Below are 18473 nucleotides of genomic sequence, written 5' to 3' on the forward strand. Positions count from 1 at the left end.
GCGCTGACACCGATTGGTTTCTTGGCGCTGACGGAGACAGAGGACATGCTTGAACAAGGGGTAACCGGGATTCTATTGGTGTGCTTGGATGTAGAGCCAGGTTTTTAATGCTTTCCTGAATGTAAGCAAGTCCAGACAGGACCGGATTTCCAAGGGGAAAGTGTTCCACAGACGGGGAGCCATGGTTCCAAATCTGCAACCTCCAGAGCGTTTACGGCTGAACGATGGTGTCTGTAAGAGACCCAAGTGAGCAGAGCACAGATTCCGCGACGGGCATACTTGATGATTAGTTTGTCTATGAATTTTGGGCTCTTACAGTGGAGAGATTTAAAAATTATGCAGCCTGTCTTGAAGGTGCAACGCTGAGCCACAGGGAGCCAGTGGAGTTGCCTCAATAGAGGTGAAGCAGGTAGCCATCTAGGTCGATTCAGAATCAGTCTAGCCGCATAATTCTGTACCATCTGACGGCGTTTCAGAAGGAAAAGCGGTAGGCCCAGGTAGACGGAGTTTGCGTAATCCAGATGAGAGATCACAGACGCAATTACTACCTGGGTAATGGCTTCTGATGATAAAAGTCGTCGCACTTTCCGAATTTTCCGAAGTTGGAAAAAGCACTTGGAGACCACCTGGCCCACTTGTGTTTTTAGTGAGAGATCACTGTTCAGGGTGACTCCAAGTGTCTTTGCCGAGGTTGAGGGGGTAGGAGCTTGGCCTAGATCAGACGGCCAGTAGTGTGGGCCCCAGTGCCTAGCACTGTCTCCAGTGAGAACCAGCTCGGTTTTTCCCGGGTTCAATTTTAAGTGGTTCTGATCCATCCAAGTTTGGATGAATCTCATAGTAGACTGGAAGGTGGAAATTGATGCTTCAGAGTTGTCAATTGAAAAGATCAGCTGCAAATCATCTGCGTAGTTGAACACCGTTATTTGTTGGTTTCTGAGAGCCTGAATTAGGGGGAATATATAGATGTTAAACAAGTGGGATGACCGGGAGGACCCCTGTGGAACCCCACATGTGATGGTTCGTTTAGTGCCAACTAGTTCTCCAAGTCGAACTGCCTGTGAGCGGTTCTCCAGGAAGGATTTCAGCCAGCTGGCTGCTGTACCCTGGATGCCGGCCTGGATGTCACGGTCGATCAAGATGGAATGATCGACCGTGTCAAATGCCGCTGACAAATCCAGGAGTACCAAGGCCTGGGGAGAACGTTTGTCTACGCTGTCTCGGAGGGTGTCTAGTACCACAGTGACAACCGCCTCCGTTGAGTGGGCGGGGCGAAACCCCGCCTGATGGGAGTCGAGGCAGTTGGATTCCTCCAAGAAAGTAACTTATCCTTGTTTACCTCCCCATGCGGGCCTTATCATTTGGACAAGCTTCCCGCAAGGGGCAGGGCAATCCACCTATTAATGGCCTCTGTTAAATGTTCAAGCGTGCAACCGTAGGTAGCCCTGATTAAATCTGTTTTAGCTCCAGTGACGATGATCCCCAAGTATTTTATCTCAATTGGGCACCATTCAATGGGATAGTCAAGTGTGTGAGGCTGGGTAGCGGCATTAAGCGGAAATAGTTGGGATTTCTCCCATTTGATTTTTGTTTGTGAGACTTCCCCAAAGGCTATGACTTCTCTTAATATAGGGTTATGGCTAACATGCGGATCTCAAATATATAGAGGTACGTCATCTGCATATGGAGATATCTAGATATGTTTGGTAGGATATCGGAGTGCCCACTCGGATTGATGCTGTCGGAGTTTTGCAGCAAGCGGTTCAATGACTAACGCAAACAAGGGGGAGAGCGGGCACACCTGCCTCGTCCCTCTCGCGATGGTGAAGGGGGGGAGCTCGCCCCGTTTATTGATACCCTGGCTAGAGGTTGTTGGTATAGCAGCTGTATCCAAGACAGAACCCCATGTGGAATTCCCATTCTCTGGAGCATTCCAAATAGGTAGTCCCATTTCACCAAGTCAAATGCTTTGGAAGCGTCCAGAAACACTGCAGGTGCTGCCAATTCCAGGTCGATATATTGCAATATTGTGAAAAGTGTTCTGAGATTATGCGAAGTGTCCCTTCCCAGTACAAACCCAGCTTGATCAGGTAATACTAGTGTATTCATGAATAGGCTTAATCTCATGGAGAGTATTTTAGCTAGGATTTTTTCATCTCAGTTAATCATTGAGAGGGGTCTGTAAGATTCACACCTCGCAGCCGATTTCCCCGGCTTAAGTGGGGAGATGATTACGACCTCCCGCTTAAAGGGGGGGAGGGTGCCCGATTCTTTACACACTTTCCCTAAAATGGGCACTAAATGCTCTATGTACGTCTTATAAAAGTCAGCCGGTAGGCCATCTGGTCCAGGAGCTAGGCTTGAGCTTAGTTGCATGATCGCTGTGCGAATCTCATCCTCTTCAATCTCCGCAGAGAGGAAGGCTCTCTGCGCCTCCCCCAGCCAACCCAATGCAACCTGGTCAAGGTAGGGCGGCAATGCAATCGGGAATTGCAGTTTTGTGGTTTAAAGCAAGGAGTAATATGCCAGAAATGTTTGTAGGCTATCTGGCGTGTCCCTGACTGTCTCGCCTTTCGGTGTCTGGATTTCTGTTATGTAATTTGAAAAGCGAGGAGTGCAAATTTGGTCCACTAGTGCCTTGCCAGGTCTTTCCACCTCTCCATATCTGCAGGGTTAGAAATATTTACCCTGGAATAGGCACTCCCTGTCTGCTATCTCGGTATTCTGATATTTCGTCCCTTAGCGCTACCTGTGCTGTCGCGGGCTGCAGGCGGCCGAGCGTCTGTTCGAATTGTTTAATCTCTCCCTCTAGGCGGCTAAGCCGTGCCCACATATACTTTAACACTCCACCACTCTCGTATAGTGACTTTAAAGGCCTTCCAGACGTTACTATCTGATCAACTGTATCCATGTTACGTTGGAAGTACTCAGACACTTCCAGGCCCATCGCTGTGCGGAATACCGTGTCTAATAGCATAGTTAGGTTGAGGCGCCTGGCCTTGTGAGGGGCACATGTGGCCGGCGGAGTAAGTCTCCTCATAACCGGGGAGTGGTCTGAATCGGTGCGCCGAGGTGCTCGACCCACGTAAGCCACGGGGTCAGCCCTCTGGATATCACCCAGTAATCTAAGCGCAAGTATGTAGCATGTGCCGAGGTTTAGTGGGTACCTTCCCTCTGCCCCAGATGCAAATGGCGCCAAGTGTCCAAAAGGCAGTGTTCAGTGAAAAAGTCTTGGACTTGCCGTTGGGTATTGGTGTAGGGTTGTGGCTTCGGGTGTGATCTATCCAGTGCTGGCTCTGGAGTCGTGTTAAAGTCTCTCCACCCCGCCCCCCAAATTACGTAGGTTGAACCAATGGCCATGATTTTACCCCATAAAGTAGTAAAGAAAAATGGGTCATCAGTATTGGGCCAATAGCAACTGACCATTGTAACAGAGTCAGAGACCAACCTGCCCCACATGATGCTAAAGCAGCCCTGTGGGTCCTGTAGCGTCCCCTCTGGGAAGTACAGCGTGTTCTTTTTGACCAGGATTGCCGTGCCTCTTGAGTGTGTAGAATATGATGCGAAGCTTCTATGTACCGCCCATCTGGCAGCGAAGCTTAGGCGACCTTTGGGATTAAGCTGGGTTTCCTGTATTATTGCGACATGGGCACCATGCCTGTCTAGGTAGGCCAGGATTTGTCTACATTCATTCATTCATGTGGATTGCCTAGTCCCCTCACATTCCATGTTATAAAACGTATATCTAAGTTTTTTTAGTTTTTTTTTATTTGTCTTAATTGAGATTTAACTTTAACCATAACATGGTAAATTGAATAACATTTACGTATACTTTCGACTCTTAGCGTGTATCACAGAGTACATTAGCGATCATGCCATTACCGAGTAAGTGTTCAGGTACCATAAAAGTCTTCCAATGAGGACATGCCAGATGCAACTGGGGGAAAAAACTGTGGGTGGGGGGTTCATGGTATGCAGGGTGGCGAGAGCGGGTGCAACCGGCGGATGGTGTATGCGCTTATAACAGCTTAATAAGGAAGGGCATCAGGATTGCAGGGTGGGACCCGTACATAGCCTGGGGCTGGCAGGTGGCTCCTTCTGTAAGCGCTTAGTCGAGCATTGTTGTCGGGTAGTTGCGGGTACATCGTATGGCTGGAGTCCGGTGTTCGTGGCCGCGGTGTGTCCCTGCGATAATGTGATTTGTGATGCGTGGGGAACCCCCGTCAAGTCGGCCTGAGTCAGTGGTTGTGTGAGTTGATGTAATAGGATGGCCCAATCCATGGATATGGGGTGTTTGCGTATCCCCTTCACCTCCTCCTCCCTCAGTGTTTCCTCCTCCGCTAGCGCCCATTTCTTCACTGCGCCCACCCAAGCCTCGATCTGGGGGCCTGTAGGGGATCGCCAGTGCATGGCTATGTAAAACGTATATCTAAGTTATGGGACTCTGTCATTCCGGCTTGCTCAGCATATGGGCTATTGATTTGTAGCGTCGATAAACCATCATCTTGTGTGTGTATCCTAGTGACTGCAATGTATTTCTGCCTATATCCAACTCTATGCAATGTGTCAAACAACCCCTAATTCCTCCCCCCACCCACAATGACAACCCAAACTTGTCAGGGACATCATACCCACTCCCTTGAACCCGAAAAGTAACAATCAACAGCACTGGCATGCAATTCCAATCGCTTGTCTGGATTCTGGGTTGGAGACAAGATAGTAAAGTCAAACTGCTGTTCCGGCCAGTGAGTAGGGGAAACAAGGGGAACAAAAGACGTGGAGATAAGGAGGGGAGTTAAGGGATATCAGAGAAAAGGTAGAGAGAGGAGAGAGTCAGGGTTGAAATCTCTCTCCTCCCGATAGGTATGTGGAAAAATTGTTGAGGGATCTGCCACATGGATATCCCCTGAGGGCACAACAACCCGTTCCCACCCCATCCTGGGATCATGGAATAGGGGAGAGGGGCGCCCGGGAACAGCAAAAAAGTGCGGTCATGAGGCTAAAGGAGCATGAAAGAGGGGTAGCAGCAGAGGTTGCGTTCTGCGCAAGTTTAACAATAATGTGCAGAACATGTAGTCCTGGTGCCCCGGACATCGTCCTAATCTCCACATACTCACGACCAGTCCAATTTTAGTCAGATTATTCATTCTCCGACATTGGGGACAGCGAACGATCATCTCGGCCTGCTCTCTCATGTTTGGCCTGGTCATTCTTGAGTCTTTTGAGGAAGCCCTTCACTTGTTGCGGGTTCAGGGTTCAGGAAGAAATGCTGCTTCCCTTGATGGGTGACTCGTAGGTGCACCGGATACAACATTGCATAGTCAAGTTGCGCCTGTAGCAATTTCCTCCTGACTGGTATGAACTTCCTTCTGGCATCATGTACTACAAGTGTGAAGTCCGGATATAGCGCTATAGTATGTCCATCGAACATGATCTTCTGCTTGGTTCTGGCTAATGGTAGGGCGGCATCACGGTCCCTATAGTTAAGCAACTTAGCAATTGTGGGTCTAGAAGGAGTTCCCGAGGGCCGCCTCGGCCCCAGTGAACGGTGCGCTCTCTCCACCACCAGCTGCACAGAGAGTGCTTCAGCCCCGAAAGTGGTGCGCAGCAGGTGTTCAACATAGTCTTCCATTTTTTCCGTTGTCTATTAAGCTTAATATCTAGGCCCCAGACGGGGCATGTTATCTGCTCCGTCGATCTCCCAGGCGCCCTCCGGAGAGGTCTACCGGGTTTCAGAAGGGCCTTGACGGTTCAATAGACTGTAAATGAGGCATTCCATCTGGCACGTACTCCTGCGCTCACCATTAATACTCGTGGCACATCTCCATAGTCACTGGCTGTATGGGCACAACCACGCGCAGGGGGGCTATTCCAGGTGTAATCCAGGCTATACAGCTGGCCCGGACCTCCCCGTCCACAGCTCAGAGGAGAAAGCAAGGCTGCTACTGCTGGTCATCTCGTTTCCGAAAATACGACTACTCCCAGATGTTATGTTCATATGGCCTCCTCCGCCCCGGGCCTGTCTGCTCACATATGGCTGGTCTTATTACGGTGCACTCTCAGAGCAAGTAATTCCTGCAAAGAGGGGGGGGGGGTGTTTACCGGCACGCTTCTCATTAGTGCAGGGTGCGGGGGGGCGCACCGTACCTGGGCCCAATGTCCCCCGTTGCCTTGAGCCTCCCTTGAGCCCCCGATACTTCCCTCACACCAGGCCCAAACTGCCGTGCCCCCGTAGCCGATGATCTCCGTCCTGCGACTCTATTCACTCGAAGGGCCATGTCCGCCCTCAATGCACCCCCGTCTTCCTCCAAGGCCCCGCCCGGGGTGGGTCTTGGGTGCATGATGAAGGGGGCCTGCTTCTCTCATAGCGTTCTCCTTACCTCAAGTGCCGGCGGCGGGGGTTCGTGAGACTTCTCTGTGTGACCGCATCTCCGCCCGCGCTGACCCGGCTGGCTGCACGTATACGTAGGCCCCCTCAGGCCGCGTTGCCTCAGCGTCAGAGGCACATTGATCTGATGCAGCTCTCCAAGTTGCTCCGCCAGTACCGTTGCAGTTTCTAAAGTCTTTTTCTCTGGACTCAGCCGTCCAAACCCTTACATGAGCAGGATTGTGTGCTGGAGGATAGATCCCGGGCCGCCGGAGCCTCTCACAAGCACAGCCAACTTGCGTGCGCGCCCTCTAGTGCCCCCCTACTTGCCCGTCATTTTTGTCTGATTCATATATCCTGTTCTTGAATACATGATGCATTTACCACGCTTCTTTGGTGGAGGGCACACCTTTGTTATATTATTTTCTTGCCCAACGTACCGCTTTCTTATGTTTCCTAATTAGGAGATAGCTTTTCCTTATAAACACCTGGTCAGTGTTTATAATGTACAGTGTTTAACTAAAGGTACAAAAAAGGTTAAGATAGGTGCTATGGCCATGTTATTAACATTGGGTTTATCAGTTCATTTACCTCTCTTTACTTTTGAATCGCCGGGTCAGTACAATATCCCAGGACACCAACCAATTCCATCTAGAGCTCTTGGCCCTCATCTCGAATAATGATCAACTATAATATCGACACGTTGCCTGTCACTTCCTTAATGGATTATTGTATACGAACCCACAATTCAAAAGTAAAGAGAGAAATTAACTGATAAACCGAAAGTTAATAAAATGGTCATTAAACCTACTCTTAATCGTTATGCGCTGCCACAGAAATAAGTGTAGGATGAAGTTGTTTTTGACTGCATGAAGTTTGCTGTATATATCACAAGAAATGTCTGGCCTAGTAGTCCTTATGAGATGACAATTATGAACCGCAGCTACATCTAACAAATTGGGATGTTTGGGGCGCAGTTTAGCACTTTGAGGTGAAGAGACTAAGGTTGCATTTGTGGAGGTCTAAAGGGTGGCGAGAAAATAGTAATTTTGGTTTTCATTGGATTCAGTTTTAGCTGGTTGTATGCCAGACAGTCCTGTGTTTTCCTCAGGTGTCATCCAGTCTCCTGATAGAGTTTGATGTAGAGCGGAGTATCATCAGCAGGCATGTGGTAAGGAATTTTTGATTGATTAAGGATTTCAGTGAGTGGTTCCATGTATAGATTGAAGAGTGTTGGTGAAATTGTGGATCCATTTTGAGAGTCTGGCAAACTATTATTACTTTTGCTGTGCTGTCCAGAATCGCTACTACCCATGTCTTGTTCGTCAAAAGTGTGTGTAGTCTCTGAGGTATGTTTTTTAATAAACCAGCTACTTTCTTTTTCTTTAAAATTAACTTTTGAGTCTGAACTTTTCTCTTCTTTCATTACACTAATGTAACATTGCATGCTGGTTCTCTTTCACCTTTCTGCCTGAGGTATTCATAAGTTCTAAAATACTCAGTCTGTCCACTCCTTTCTGTCCTCTTACTCTCGAAAGAGCCCCAGAAAGAATCGCTGTCGGAATACCTATACCAATCTGGCTTTTAAATTTTAACACAGTCCCTTAAATTATATACACCGTTTCTGGACTCCTGCTGTGGCGTAGATTCTGCTTTATCTTAGTCTCCAATACAGCCTTTTTATTTACTTGATCCCTGAGGGGCATGTTTTAAGTTGCAGTTTTGCTGTTCAAGAACCTAAAGGCTACTGGCCAACACAGGCGTATACTTTAGACTAGTTTTAGGTTAAATCCTATACTTGATCTTGAACAAGAAATAGCAGCAAGCACTGATGCACTGCCTGGACTACCACTTCCTGTAGGCTCCTCTTCATGGCCACCCAAAGTGATATTTCACAACAAATCTTACTTCTTTGATATGCAAGAGGTGGCTTGGACTTGAGCCACTGAGGAATGCCCAATCTGCCTGCAGAAGAGTGCCTTAGCGACGATCTCCCCAAAAGGGCCACCAGGGAAAGACTGTAACCTCCTGTGGGTGTCACACAGGATCGCGTAGAGTGCACAGAACCCGGGGAACAGCGTCCGTGTCACCCACTGGCTCCACCCAAGGAAGAACTGGATCGCCTGGAGTCAGAGAAACAGCAGAAGAACTAGACCAGCCGGCTGAGGCGGATCCCGGCGGCTCTCCCGGGCCCAGCTTGGAGGACACTGACCTGTCACGCAGCCCCCTCATATGAATCCAAGTCAGCCACTGCAGAAAGTCTGAACTTGAGGAATGCGAATCCTTGAACTCAGATGGGCTCACCAAGCAACCATTTATCACGACCCATAACTAACTTGTTCACACCTTAAGCTTTTGTTGACTGGGCGACAGATGCTTCATTTGGGGAAGTATGGAGTGGGGGGATGGTTGGGGTTTTCACCTGGGAATATTCTCCAAGCCATTGATTATTTTATTTTGTTCTACGGTAACACAGTGCACCGCATTCAGAATCCTCCCTCGAGCGGCCCATACCGCAACTCTGAGTACACGCAGCTTACTTTAAGACCCAACTACCTGATCCACTGGAGATCTCCAAATCATCATCCCCAAACATCATCACTCTGCTATAATGCCAGGTCTATACAATGGGGTGAACCCATGAGAATCCTCTCATGGAATGTTAATGGCCTCTTAGATAACATCAGACGAACCGAGATTTTAAAATATGCCTGAAGGATTAACCCAGATTTCTTGCTATTACAAGAGACACACCTAGTGGGGAATCACTGTCCCTTACTGGCGTGTCAGGGATTCAACAGAGTATGGCACTCTGGGTTCTCCAGAGGAGCTTAGGGAACCGCAATCCTCTTACGTCGCTCCATTCCCTTCAAGATGACCCAGGTGATTAACGATCCTCTGGGCCGATTTATTGCCATCTCTGGTACCCTAAGGCATTCCACTATTAATCTAATATCGCTATATGCCCAGCCGGCAAATTTAGAGCCCGCTCTTCAAACTGCGCTGAAGATAATATCCACTCTCCCTCAGGGCCTGACTGTAATTGGGGGCGATTTTAATGCTGTCCCTGACCTACTGAAGATGCCATGGTTCCCTCATCCTGTCACAGAAAACTAGGAGCCAAGCGTCTTGGGGACTGGGCCTCCACACTGGGTCTTCGTGATGTCTGGCGCACCTGGCACCCTAAAACACGACAATACACACATACCTCTGTGGCGCACCACACTGACTCCCGTATAGACCTCATGTTTATGCCCTCCCCTGATTGCCGGACCGTCTCTGAAATCCAGATCCTGGCGCCACCACTGTCAGACCACTCCCTGCTCCTTTTACAAGTGGGGGCCCCCACAAATGCTCTAAGACCCTTATGACAACTAAATGCTTGGTTCCTCCAGGACCACAAAAAGAACATCGGGGAAGAACTCAATAACTACTTTTGTACTAACTAAGGCACAGTGCATCGTCAAGGTATACCGTGGGAAGCGGGCAAAGCCACGATCCGGAGATATGCCAAGGGATTCTTCAAATGCAAGCATCAGATCCAAGACCACCTGCTCGCTTAACGTGAAGCCAGGGCACTCCGTCTGGAAATGGCGGCAGCAACGGCTGAGGGGAGGCAGAACGCCGACAGCTACAACTAATCCGTGAAGAGATCAAAACTATCTCCATCGAATCAGCTAAATTGATCTGGGGTAGGGAGTTTACGGTTGGGGAGACCAGAATGGCAAGCTGCTCAATTGGCTCGCTACCCACCCCACGGCCAACTGAATAGTCCCCGAAATTCGCGACACGCAGGAATGAATCTTCGTACGCCCGCAATAATTGCGCAGACCATCGCAAATTATTATAAGGCACTGTACTCATTGGATCCCACACACACCGTATGATAGGTCCTCCTTCTTACAAAATATCCCTCTCCCAGGGCTCTCGGAGATAGAATGTAAAAACATGGATGAGCCAATCACAGCTCAGGAAGTTGGTGAGGCAATCTCCGCCTTCGCCACCCACAAGACCCCAGCCCCAGATGGGCTTCCCGCTGAGTACTATGCAGCATTCCACGAAACTCTGATCCCACGACTCCATGCCCTATTTGACGAAGCCATAGAGAATGGCTCATTCTTCTCTGTTACAGACACAGCCATCATCTTGGCCATACCCAAGGTAAACCCTCCTCTGCTTTCCTGTGCTCAGTATCGCCTAATCTCGTTCATCAATACAAAAATTGAAATATATGCCACGATTCTTGCCACCCGAATGAAAAGAGTGCTCCACACCCTCATAAACCCTGACCAATGCGGCTTCATGCCACACTGTAGCATACGCCACTGCTTTAGACGCATGCATGTAGCCCTTGCCCACCATGGCCTCCTTTCACCATATCTGGCCTTAGTTCTACTCGACTTCGAGAAGGCCTTTGATACTGTCGACTGGCGATACATGAGGAGTGTGTTGGAGAGAACGGGTTTTGGCCCCAACTATCAGAAGATGGTAGTAGTTCTTTACTCTAACCCATCAGCCAGGGTCCTCATAAACTGAGATTCATCTGAGGTCTTCCTGATCGAGAGGGGAACCTGAATGGGAAGTCCATTTTCCTCTGTCCTCTTCACCCTTGCGATCGAGCCTTTGGCTTGCCATATCAGGACGGACAACCAGGTGCAGGAGTGGCGCTGGCAGGCCTCTAATGAGGACCGAATCGCCTTCTACGCAGACAATGTCCAATGTCGATCTGGACTGAGATGCATACAGATCCTTCACTCTTTCCAGGGAGCGTTGGGCCGACGCCTTTAACCCTGTCAAATCTTCGGTGGTGCCTCTCCATACTTCTACAGAATGTTTTGACTAGCAAACAACCATGCCCATACAACGGCTTTCATTTAAATACCTCGGTATCTGGGTGGTGCTTCTCCCTGGCCTGACTTGGTCCCTAAATGTCGGCCAACTTCTCAAGCGTACAAAAGACGACCTACGTCGATGTCAAAAACTTCCTCTCAATCCCCTCATGAGAGTCGCGCTCATCAAAATGATGGTTCTCCCCCGCCCCTTATATGTCCTTTAAAACCTCCTGCTGCACTTCCCTCGCAGCTGGTTCCGCGACTTAGATAGAGAGAGAACCACTTTCCTTTGGGGGATCAAGAGCGTGTCTGGCTCTCACAACCTGCCAAAGAACCACGTATGAAGGAGGAATGGGGATGACAAATCCCTTCTTATACTATTTAGCCACTCGCCTTTTGGTGATTCATTATTGGTTTAACGATGGGTGGTCTGGCCCAGCATATCAGCTAGAGCTGGGGCACCTCGGATTCTTCATGCCCAAGCATGCTATATAGAGCCCCAATCCCTCAGGCCCTACCAGTAGTGCAGCTCTCCTGGCATGGCACTCCCCATTGCGACACTTCCACTGGAACATCAAACTCACATTGCAAACGCTGCTGTGGCATGACCTTGACGGGCTTTCAGGCATGTGATCTGATAGGCGTAACCTGCCTGGAGGATGTATGGAAGGGAGGACACTTATCCTCCTTTCAAGATCTACAGCAGACATACTCCTTGCACTCTACACAATTTTTCAGGTATCTCCAACTAGTTACGCCCTGGCCCTCCATATCCCTAACTGCATGGCATTTCCTGAGTTTAGCCCACTGGATGACAAGATCCTCATGGGAAACCTGGGGAAGGGAGAGATATCCCAAATATATCGATCCCTGATAAACAATACCCCATGCACGCTAGACCCTCTCAGAACCCACTGGGAACGATGGATAGGCCCTTTGAAAGTTGAAGACTGGCGGGATGCTCTGATGGCTGCCAGAACGCTCACTATATCTGCCAAGCTCCACCTCATTCAAATATATTATCTTCACTGCGCATATCTTACACTGGCGCGGCTTCACATAGTGGGATTTCTCCCAACCCTGCAATGTCCACGCTGTAGGGGAGAACCAGCTGACTTCTTCCGTATGGTCTGGTCCTGCACTGTCCTATCTAAATACTGGGCACCAATCGTATCTGAACTGAGTGGCATACTCGAGTGGGAAGTCCCTCTTAATCCCCTTGCTTGTTTCTAGGAACAGCCATTTTGATTGCTAAAAGAGACATTGCAACGGCCTGGAAAGACTCAACACCTCACTCTATTGCAAAATGGCGTAATGGAGTGGTGTGCGGTCCAAGAAAAAGCGGTATAGGAAGCAAGAGGGTTCCCGACCAAACATGAACGTATATGGGGCAAATGGATGGGTCTACTGTACCGATTACTCACAACGTGATGGGCTTGCCTTTTTCGTACCAGCCAGGTGGGAGGAGAATACCTGCAACCGCAATGAAATGTCTTACATGTCACAGTGAAAATGGTTACCGTGTTTACTTTGCCACACAAAATTGCCATTAAAATTGGTTATAAAAAAAAATTCAAATCTGACCGCAACAATAGTAGAGCGCATCCTAGCTGTACAAAACAGGGGGCAGACTCCTCAGTCTATTAGGTCTCTCCTAAGACTGCACATGCACTGTCTGTTGCCAGACATACAGTGAGCTTAGAGCTCGCCCATTACTTATTATTGGTTGGTTTCATTGGTGCTCTCCTTTCCTTGCTTCTAATTTGTTACTGCGTGTGTGATTCCCTTCCTCTTCTTTGGTTTTACACTCCACCGTCTTTCCCCGGCTCGGTTTTCAGGCTTCAACTTTCTTCACATGTATGTCTCTCACTCCCCTGCGTTCACTTCCTATGTGCTTACCCCGCGTTGCTTTATGCCCATGTGTTTTTCGCCACCCACCTCTCTGTTGACAAGACCTAATGGCTTTGTCAATGTTTGTTTATTTTTGTCACTTTTTGCTAGATTTAGTAAAGTTGGTTTATGTCCAGTTGTCTGGAGACCTACCTGAGAGTGTGAAAAGTTGTTAAAATATATTAGGGTTTATGTTGCAGCACAAGCTGCAAAAGTCGATTTGTTGATATTAAATGAAACATTAAAAAGTAGATTGGGGGTGCCAATGCTGTAGCAAGAGCTAAAAGGAATCCATGATTTGCACTTACCATTTTACACATCTAGACTGATTGTTTGGCTGAAATGAGACACAGTTATACTCTGCTGGTAGTCTCTTATGAGGGTTCACATTTTGTTAATAAAATTCCAAATTATCTCGTTCTATATCTATAGATGTAGTTTAAGATTAACAGCAGCAATGTGGTGGTATAAGCAACTACACAACTTTTTTCCATAATGTGAATCATGTTGTACACAAAATGCAGTTTATAAGAAGAGGTTTTGTTGTTATTGAGCATCATAGGTGCAGAAATAAATTTTGAAATCGTCCCAAGGATTTATCTAGGATAAGTGACCTCCATGGAACTTACTCATTGCAAATATGTTAAAAGTGAGCCATGTCCTGTGATGCTTCTTTGACCTTCAATATCTCGGGATAAACAGGAAGTGATTCCATGCACTTTGAAGCCAATTCCGCACCCCTTATCCTGGCTCAGACTGTGAGAACAGAACCTGTATTAATTGCATCCCTGGAATAGAATGCTTACAATACATGTTGCTTCTTGTGTGATGTGCTGAAATGAACATAACATCCATTTGAATAAAATGTTTGCTCAGGTGGAAACCAAGTCAGAATTTGAGTTTTTCAGCTTTTCGTTGTCTATAGAATCAAATTTGGTTCACTCATCTTTGCTTTCATTAAATTGCAGACAAATATGAGCATCATGTTGGAATTTAAATGAGTGATGTAGTTATTAACTGATTTATGGAAAAGTAGAAAATATGTATCATTGTTGAGGGGTATACTTTTCTAAATAGAAATAATTTAATGAAAGTGGGATAGACTGGATAACTTAAGAAATAGCTATGCCTTTCACCTCTCCAGTGTAAACCATTACCTCTGGTCAAGTAACCCAAGTCTCCCATACCGTTTTCTCTTTTTTTATGTCCACTATAAAAGCTGCTTCATGTACAGAACATTCATTCTGTTGCTTTGTAGCCCAGTTGCACTATATGTCCTATACATAAGAATGTAATCTGAGGCGTTTCCTTTTAAACATTTTGATGTATGCCACCGACCAAAGACAATCAATTCTTTAATAAGGTTTTTTTCTCTCCTTGCAGGCAGTTAGCTCTGCTGTTGGGCGGATAATAGTCCACCCACTGGAGCACATAAGCCAAACATTGGGAAGAAGCCTCCGAAATATCATGAAGGAGGTGCCTGGACAGTGGCAGCCCATTGTTTTCCTCCTGATGCTGATCACCTGCATAACTTTTTTGACTACCATCTTCCACAGGGGCAGGCTCCCAGCAGCAGCTCCTACGAATGAAAAAAAAACTGTTTCCAAAACACCACGTAAACTAGGATAAATGGGAATCTTGATTCTACGCCCATCAGACACTACTGCTACTCGGACTGTTTCGTTACGCAGTGACGCTTTCATTGCACAGGACCTTTGTTGGGGGTGGAGGATGCTGTACTTTGCATGCTACTTAACTATGAAATTGATTCAATCACAGTTTGCTAAGTACCACAGAAAGAAATGAGACTGTGGCCAGCCCATCCCAAGGTGAACACAGCACCGGATTTTCATCAGCGTTTACTCAAGATCTCTTAGGAACATCTGCTCAGTAGAATACATGGAGAGATCGTTACCTTGTTGGTAAGAAATACGAACGGAACCATGAGTGACAAATAAGACTCCATCAGATTTTTAAAGACTATTATTTTCTTTGAGAAACGTCGCACCTTTCTGGGATCTGGCGAAATTGTAGAAAATGGGAATATGCATTAGTGAAACTGACCAAGATATGGTGTACTGGAATTCAGTTTTTGCATTTCGCCAGTGGAATTTGTTCCACAATCTTTTTTTAATGTTTGTTGTTCCAGATATGTGGGGCTGTTCTGGACAGTTACTAGAATAGAACTGTAGCCTTAAAAATATGGTGGTGTTAATTGGCAAAACTGCTCTCTGACCCTCACCTCAACCATATATACAAATTTTAATACAAAGTCACTGAATACTTTTTTTAAAAATCAGTCACTGGATTTTAATAAATGTTTTATGGACGATATCAATTCAGTTTTCAAGATGCTTGACCAACTTAGATGAATTGTTGTTTTTGCACCTAATCCATCATCCCGTTTAAAAAGAATATGTTAGTTACTTGCTTTTTCTGATTTACAGCATTCATTCAAAAAATGTTTCACAATGAAGCTGCATGGCAAATAACTTTATCTGATAATCTAAAAACAATAGCTGTCATATTTTATAAAAAAAGCTTTAAATTGTAAAATCTTATTGAACTTGACCCTGCAATCCATTTTTAAAAGATGCAAACAAATACCACACGTCTTCTCTTCAGTGTACCCCAGAGGCCACCATGATTTAAATATAAAATATTTGAACGAATCCATGGATAACTTACAGTCACAGACAACTCGAAGAATAGGTAAAATAACAGGGTTTTGTTTTCATCACCGGGTGATGCTATCACAAAGTGCAGTACATAGTTTCCAGCCTTTAAATAATATGTTGAACACGCTTGATGGAGGCACCCCATCTCCCACAATGAGAGAAGAATGTGCTGCTTTATCCCGTCGCTCCTACCACATGGTTGTCACTGACCCAAGAGGCATGTCAAGCCATAGTGAAACTGTTGAACCAAGCAGCCACTAAGAAAGCGAGAATGACCTGCTACACAGGAAATAACACCCAACCAGTCTCTTTTCTCCATTTTTACCATCGAACACATCATTATGTCACTATCTTATACTACTTTGTCAACTGAGCGCATTATTGGTGGTTTCCATAAACCTTTTGTATAGGTATGAGAAGATATGTCATTAATTATGTGAAAAGTGTACATATTTTTAATAAAACCAACCTAGATCTCCTGTTCCTTGCCTTCCTTGTGTTTACTGAGCTGTTATATGTGCATCCCTAAGCCTTTAGAGCAGAAGTTCATTGAAAACCTACATCTTCATGGTATGTGAAGTCTTGCAAATAAATAGTGAGCGTTCCCCTTGCCTCGTCTATATCGAGGATCAAGGCAAATTATGAGATCCAAGTCATACATTTCACACGTTGGTTACATTTATTTGATGGTTTCCAGACTTGCTTGAAAAAACGTTGGTACTTGTGTATTGTTAAAGCTGTAGTGAAGTAACTGTTGAAGTACGGATGTTTACTGGGGGAGGGGGCAGGATATTGAGCTAGACATACTTTACATCTGGGAGTTTGAAGAACTAATTTTTATGGACATAGATTCAACAAAATGTTAGGCATAGTAGAAGTGATATCGCACACGGTTTGCCACTTGTTGATCTTATAGAGCTGAACCCTTTCCCACCCTGAGCCCGTCTTCCACCCTGAGCCCCTCAAAAACCTCATATTTGCCTGATAATGACAGTGAAAATCACATTAAGTAAGAAATAGTTGCTCATTTGTAGTCAATTGCAATGCAGCAACACTACATAAAATTATGTCTGTATGTTAACATGATGTGGCAAAGTGCAGCCTGATGGGCTAACATTGTAAGAGTCAACAAAAAAAACCTTGCTCCTTTTAGGACTCGAGGGCATTAACTACCCATGATGCCTTGCACTGGATGATGTCTCTCAGAGTCAATTCTTTTTTGCGTAAATCATGTGAACTACGAAACATTTTGGGTAGTTTTTATACTGTATGATTAAGAAATAAAGCCGGGGGGAAGGAAGGGTTGTTCATGACTTAAGTGAAAATTTCCACGATGCAGGACTACAATTAACCATTTCTTCTGCTTCCTACGATCTTAATTGATAGTCGGAAATGCTAAAATAGACTGATTACGCTAAATTTTGTCATTGCCTTCTCTTCCAAATCTAGCACTGATGGTCTTTTATTTGCCTACCAAAAGTGGTTGAGGGGAGAGAACACTTCAAAAATATACTTTTTAGTCATGTCAAAAGACCACAGACTCCAAATTCCAGTTTATGGATTTTATCATAAGGCCCAAAACAATTGGATATACATGCACCATAAAATTAGGGAATACAGGTACATGAAAATCAGTACAGAGCCAAATTGACGAATATAATTAATTCGGCGTAGAAGGCATAATGTGGTGACCTGTAGAATTGAAATACAACCCAGGATTGAGGCTGTATCAAATTCCTTTCTCATTGGGAAAGAATAAGTTCTTTCCCTACACTACTCTCATTGAGGATCTTATCTATTTCCGCTATATCATTTCCCAAAGGTGTCAGCACGTGTAGACTTCCTAAGAAGTACTCACGTCAAATGGGTCAAAAATAGCTTAAGGCTATGGAGCTCGCTCTTAAGATGCTCCTTCTCCTCTGAAAATGTAAAAGTCTGATTTTCTGTCCCTGCGCATCATACAAAAAGACAAAGTTCAGCACCCCCCCTAAATGTATCACATGACGAACTATTTCATTTGCAATATTTTCCAGTAGCTTTCCATTGACTCTTTTAACTAAGTTCTTCTTGTCTTCTAGCGGCCTTGAGGTTCAGATAGGCCAGGCACGCAAGGCATACTCCAATCTCGCTGTTCCGGCTCTTCAAAGCATTCCGGTTATCTCTTTAAAATTAAAATAACAAGGTTGAATTCTTGCACATGCAGTGATATGAGAACATGCTGTCCTTGCACACAAAATGGATACATTTACTTATTTTTTTTTAGCAACTAGAGAATTTTAAATCAACAACAGTCTGCAGTTTTGGGCCTACAATGTAGGCAACATAAACAACTCACATTTACATGAATATAATGCCATCCTGCACATTATACATACAGAAATGAAAATATCTCTAATACATATAAATCCTACTCAAAGGTGCGCATTACATTTCCATACTTAAATGTTGAATAAATGCATTTAATAATTAGAATACACTGCAAACAATAAGAATATGAATAGGTGTGTTTGATTCATGAGTATAATGCACCCATACACTTTAGAGTGTGGTAAGCGCTCTACCAGTTCCCCCCTCTTATAACTAGTGTCATAACACCAACATCTTTACTCTCTTACAGTTTCCTCCTTGTTGAAGGCACCGACCTAAACAGAGGTTGTAGCTTGCCGTCCCTGTCTAAATCTCTCTAACCCCTTAAGGTGCTGATAATGA

At 45.8% G+C, this 18473-nt stretch overlaps 1 protein-coding gene across 1 annotated transcript in view; it reads left to right on the forward strand.

Moving 5' to 3' along the window:
• The window catches only part of LOC144766677 (chloride channel CLIC-like protein 1), a 1253199-nt gene extending 1236956 nt beyond the window's left edge, over nt 1-16243 (forward strand). Inside the window, exon 5 of the mRNA XM_078650450.1 lies at nt 14470-16243. Within this exon, the coding sequence (XP_078506576.1) occupies nt 14470-14715 (246 nt within the window). The 3' untranslated portion in view covers nt 14716-16243. The remainder of the gene's footprint in view (nt 1-14469) is intronic.
• Nucleotides 16244-18473: the final 2230 nt, after the last annotated feature.

The sequence above is a fragment of the Lissotriton helveticus genome, chromosome 7 (genome assembly GCF_964261635.1).
Source record: "Lissotriton helveticus chromosome 7, aLisHel1.1, whole genome shotgun sequence".
NCBI lineage: Eukaryota > Metazoa > Chordata > Amphibia > Caudata > Salamandridae > Lissotriton > Lissotriton helveticus.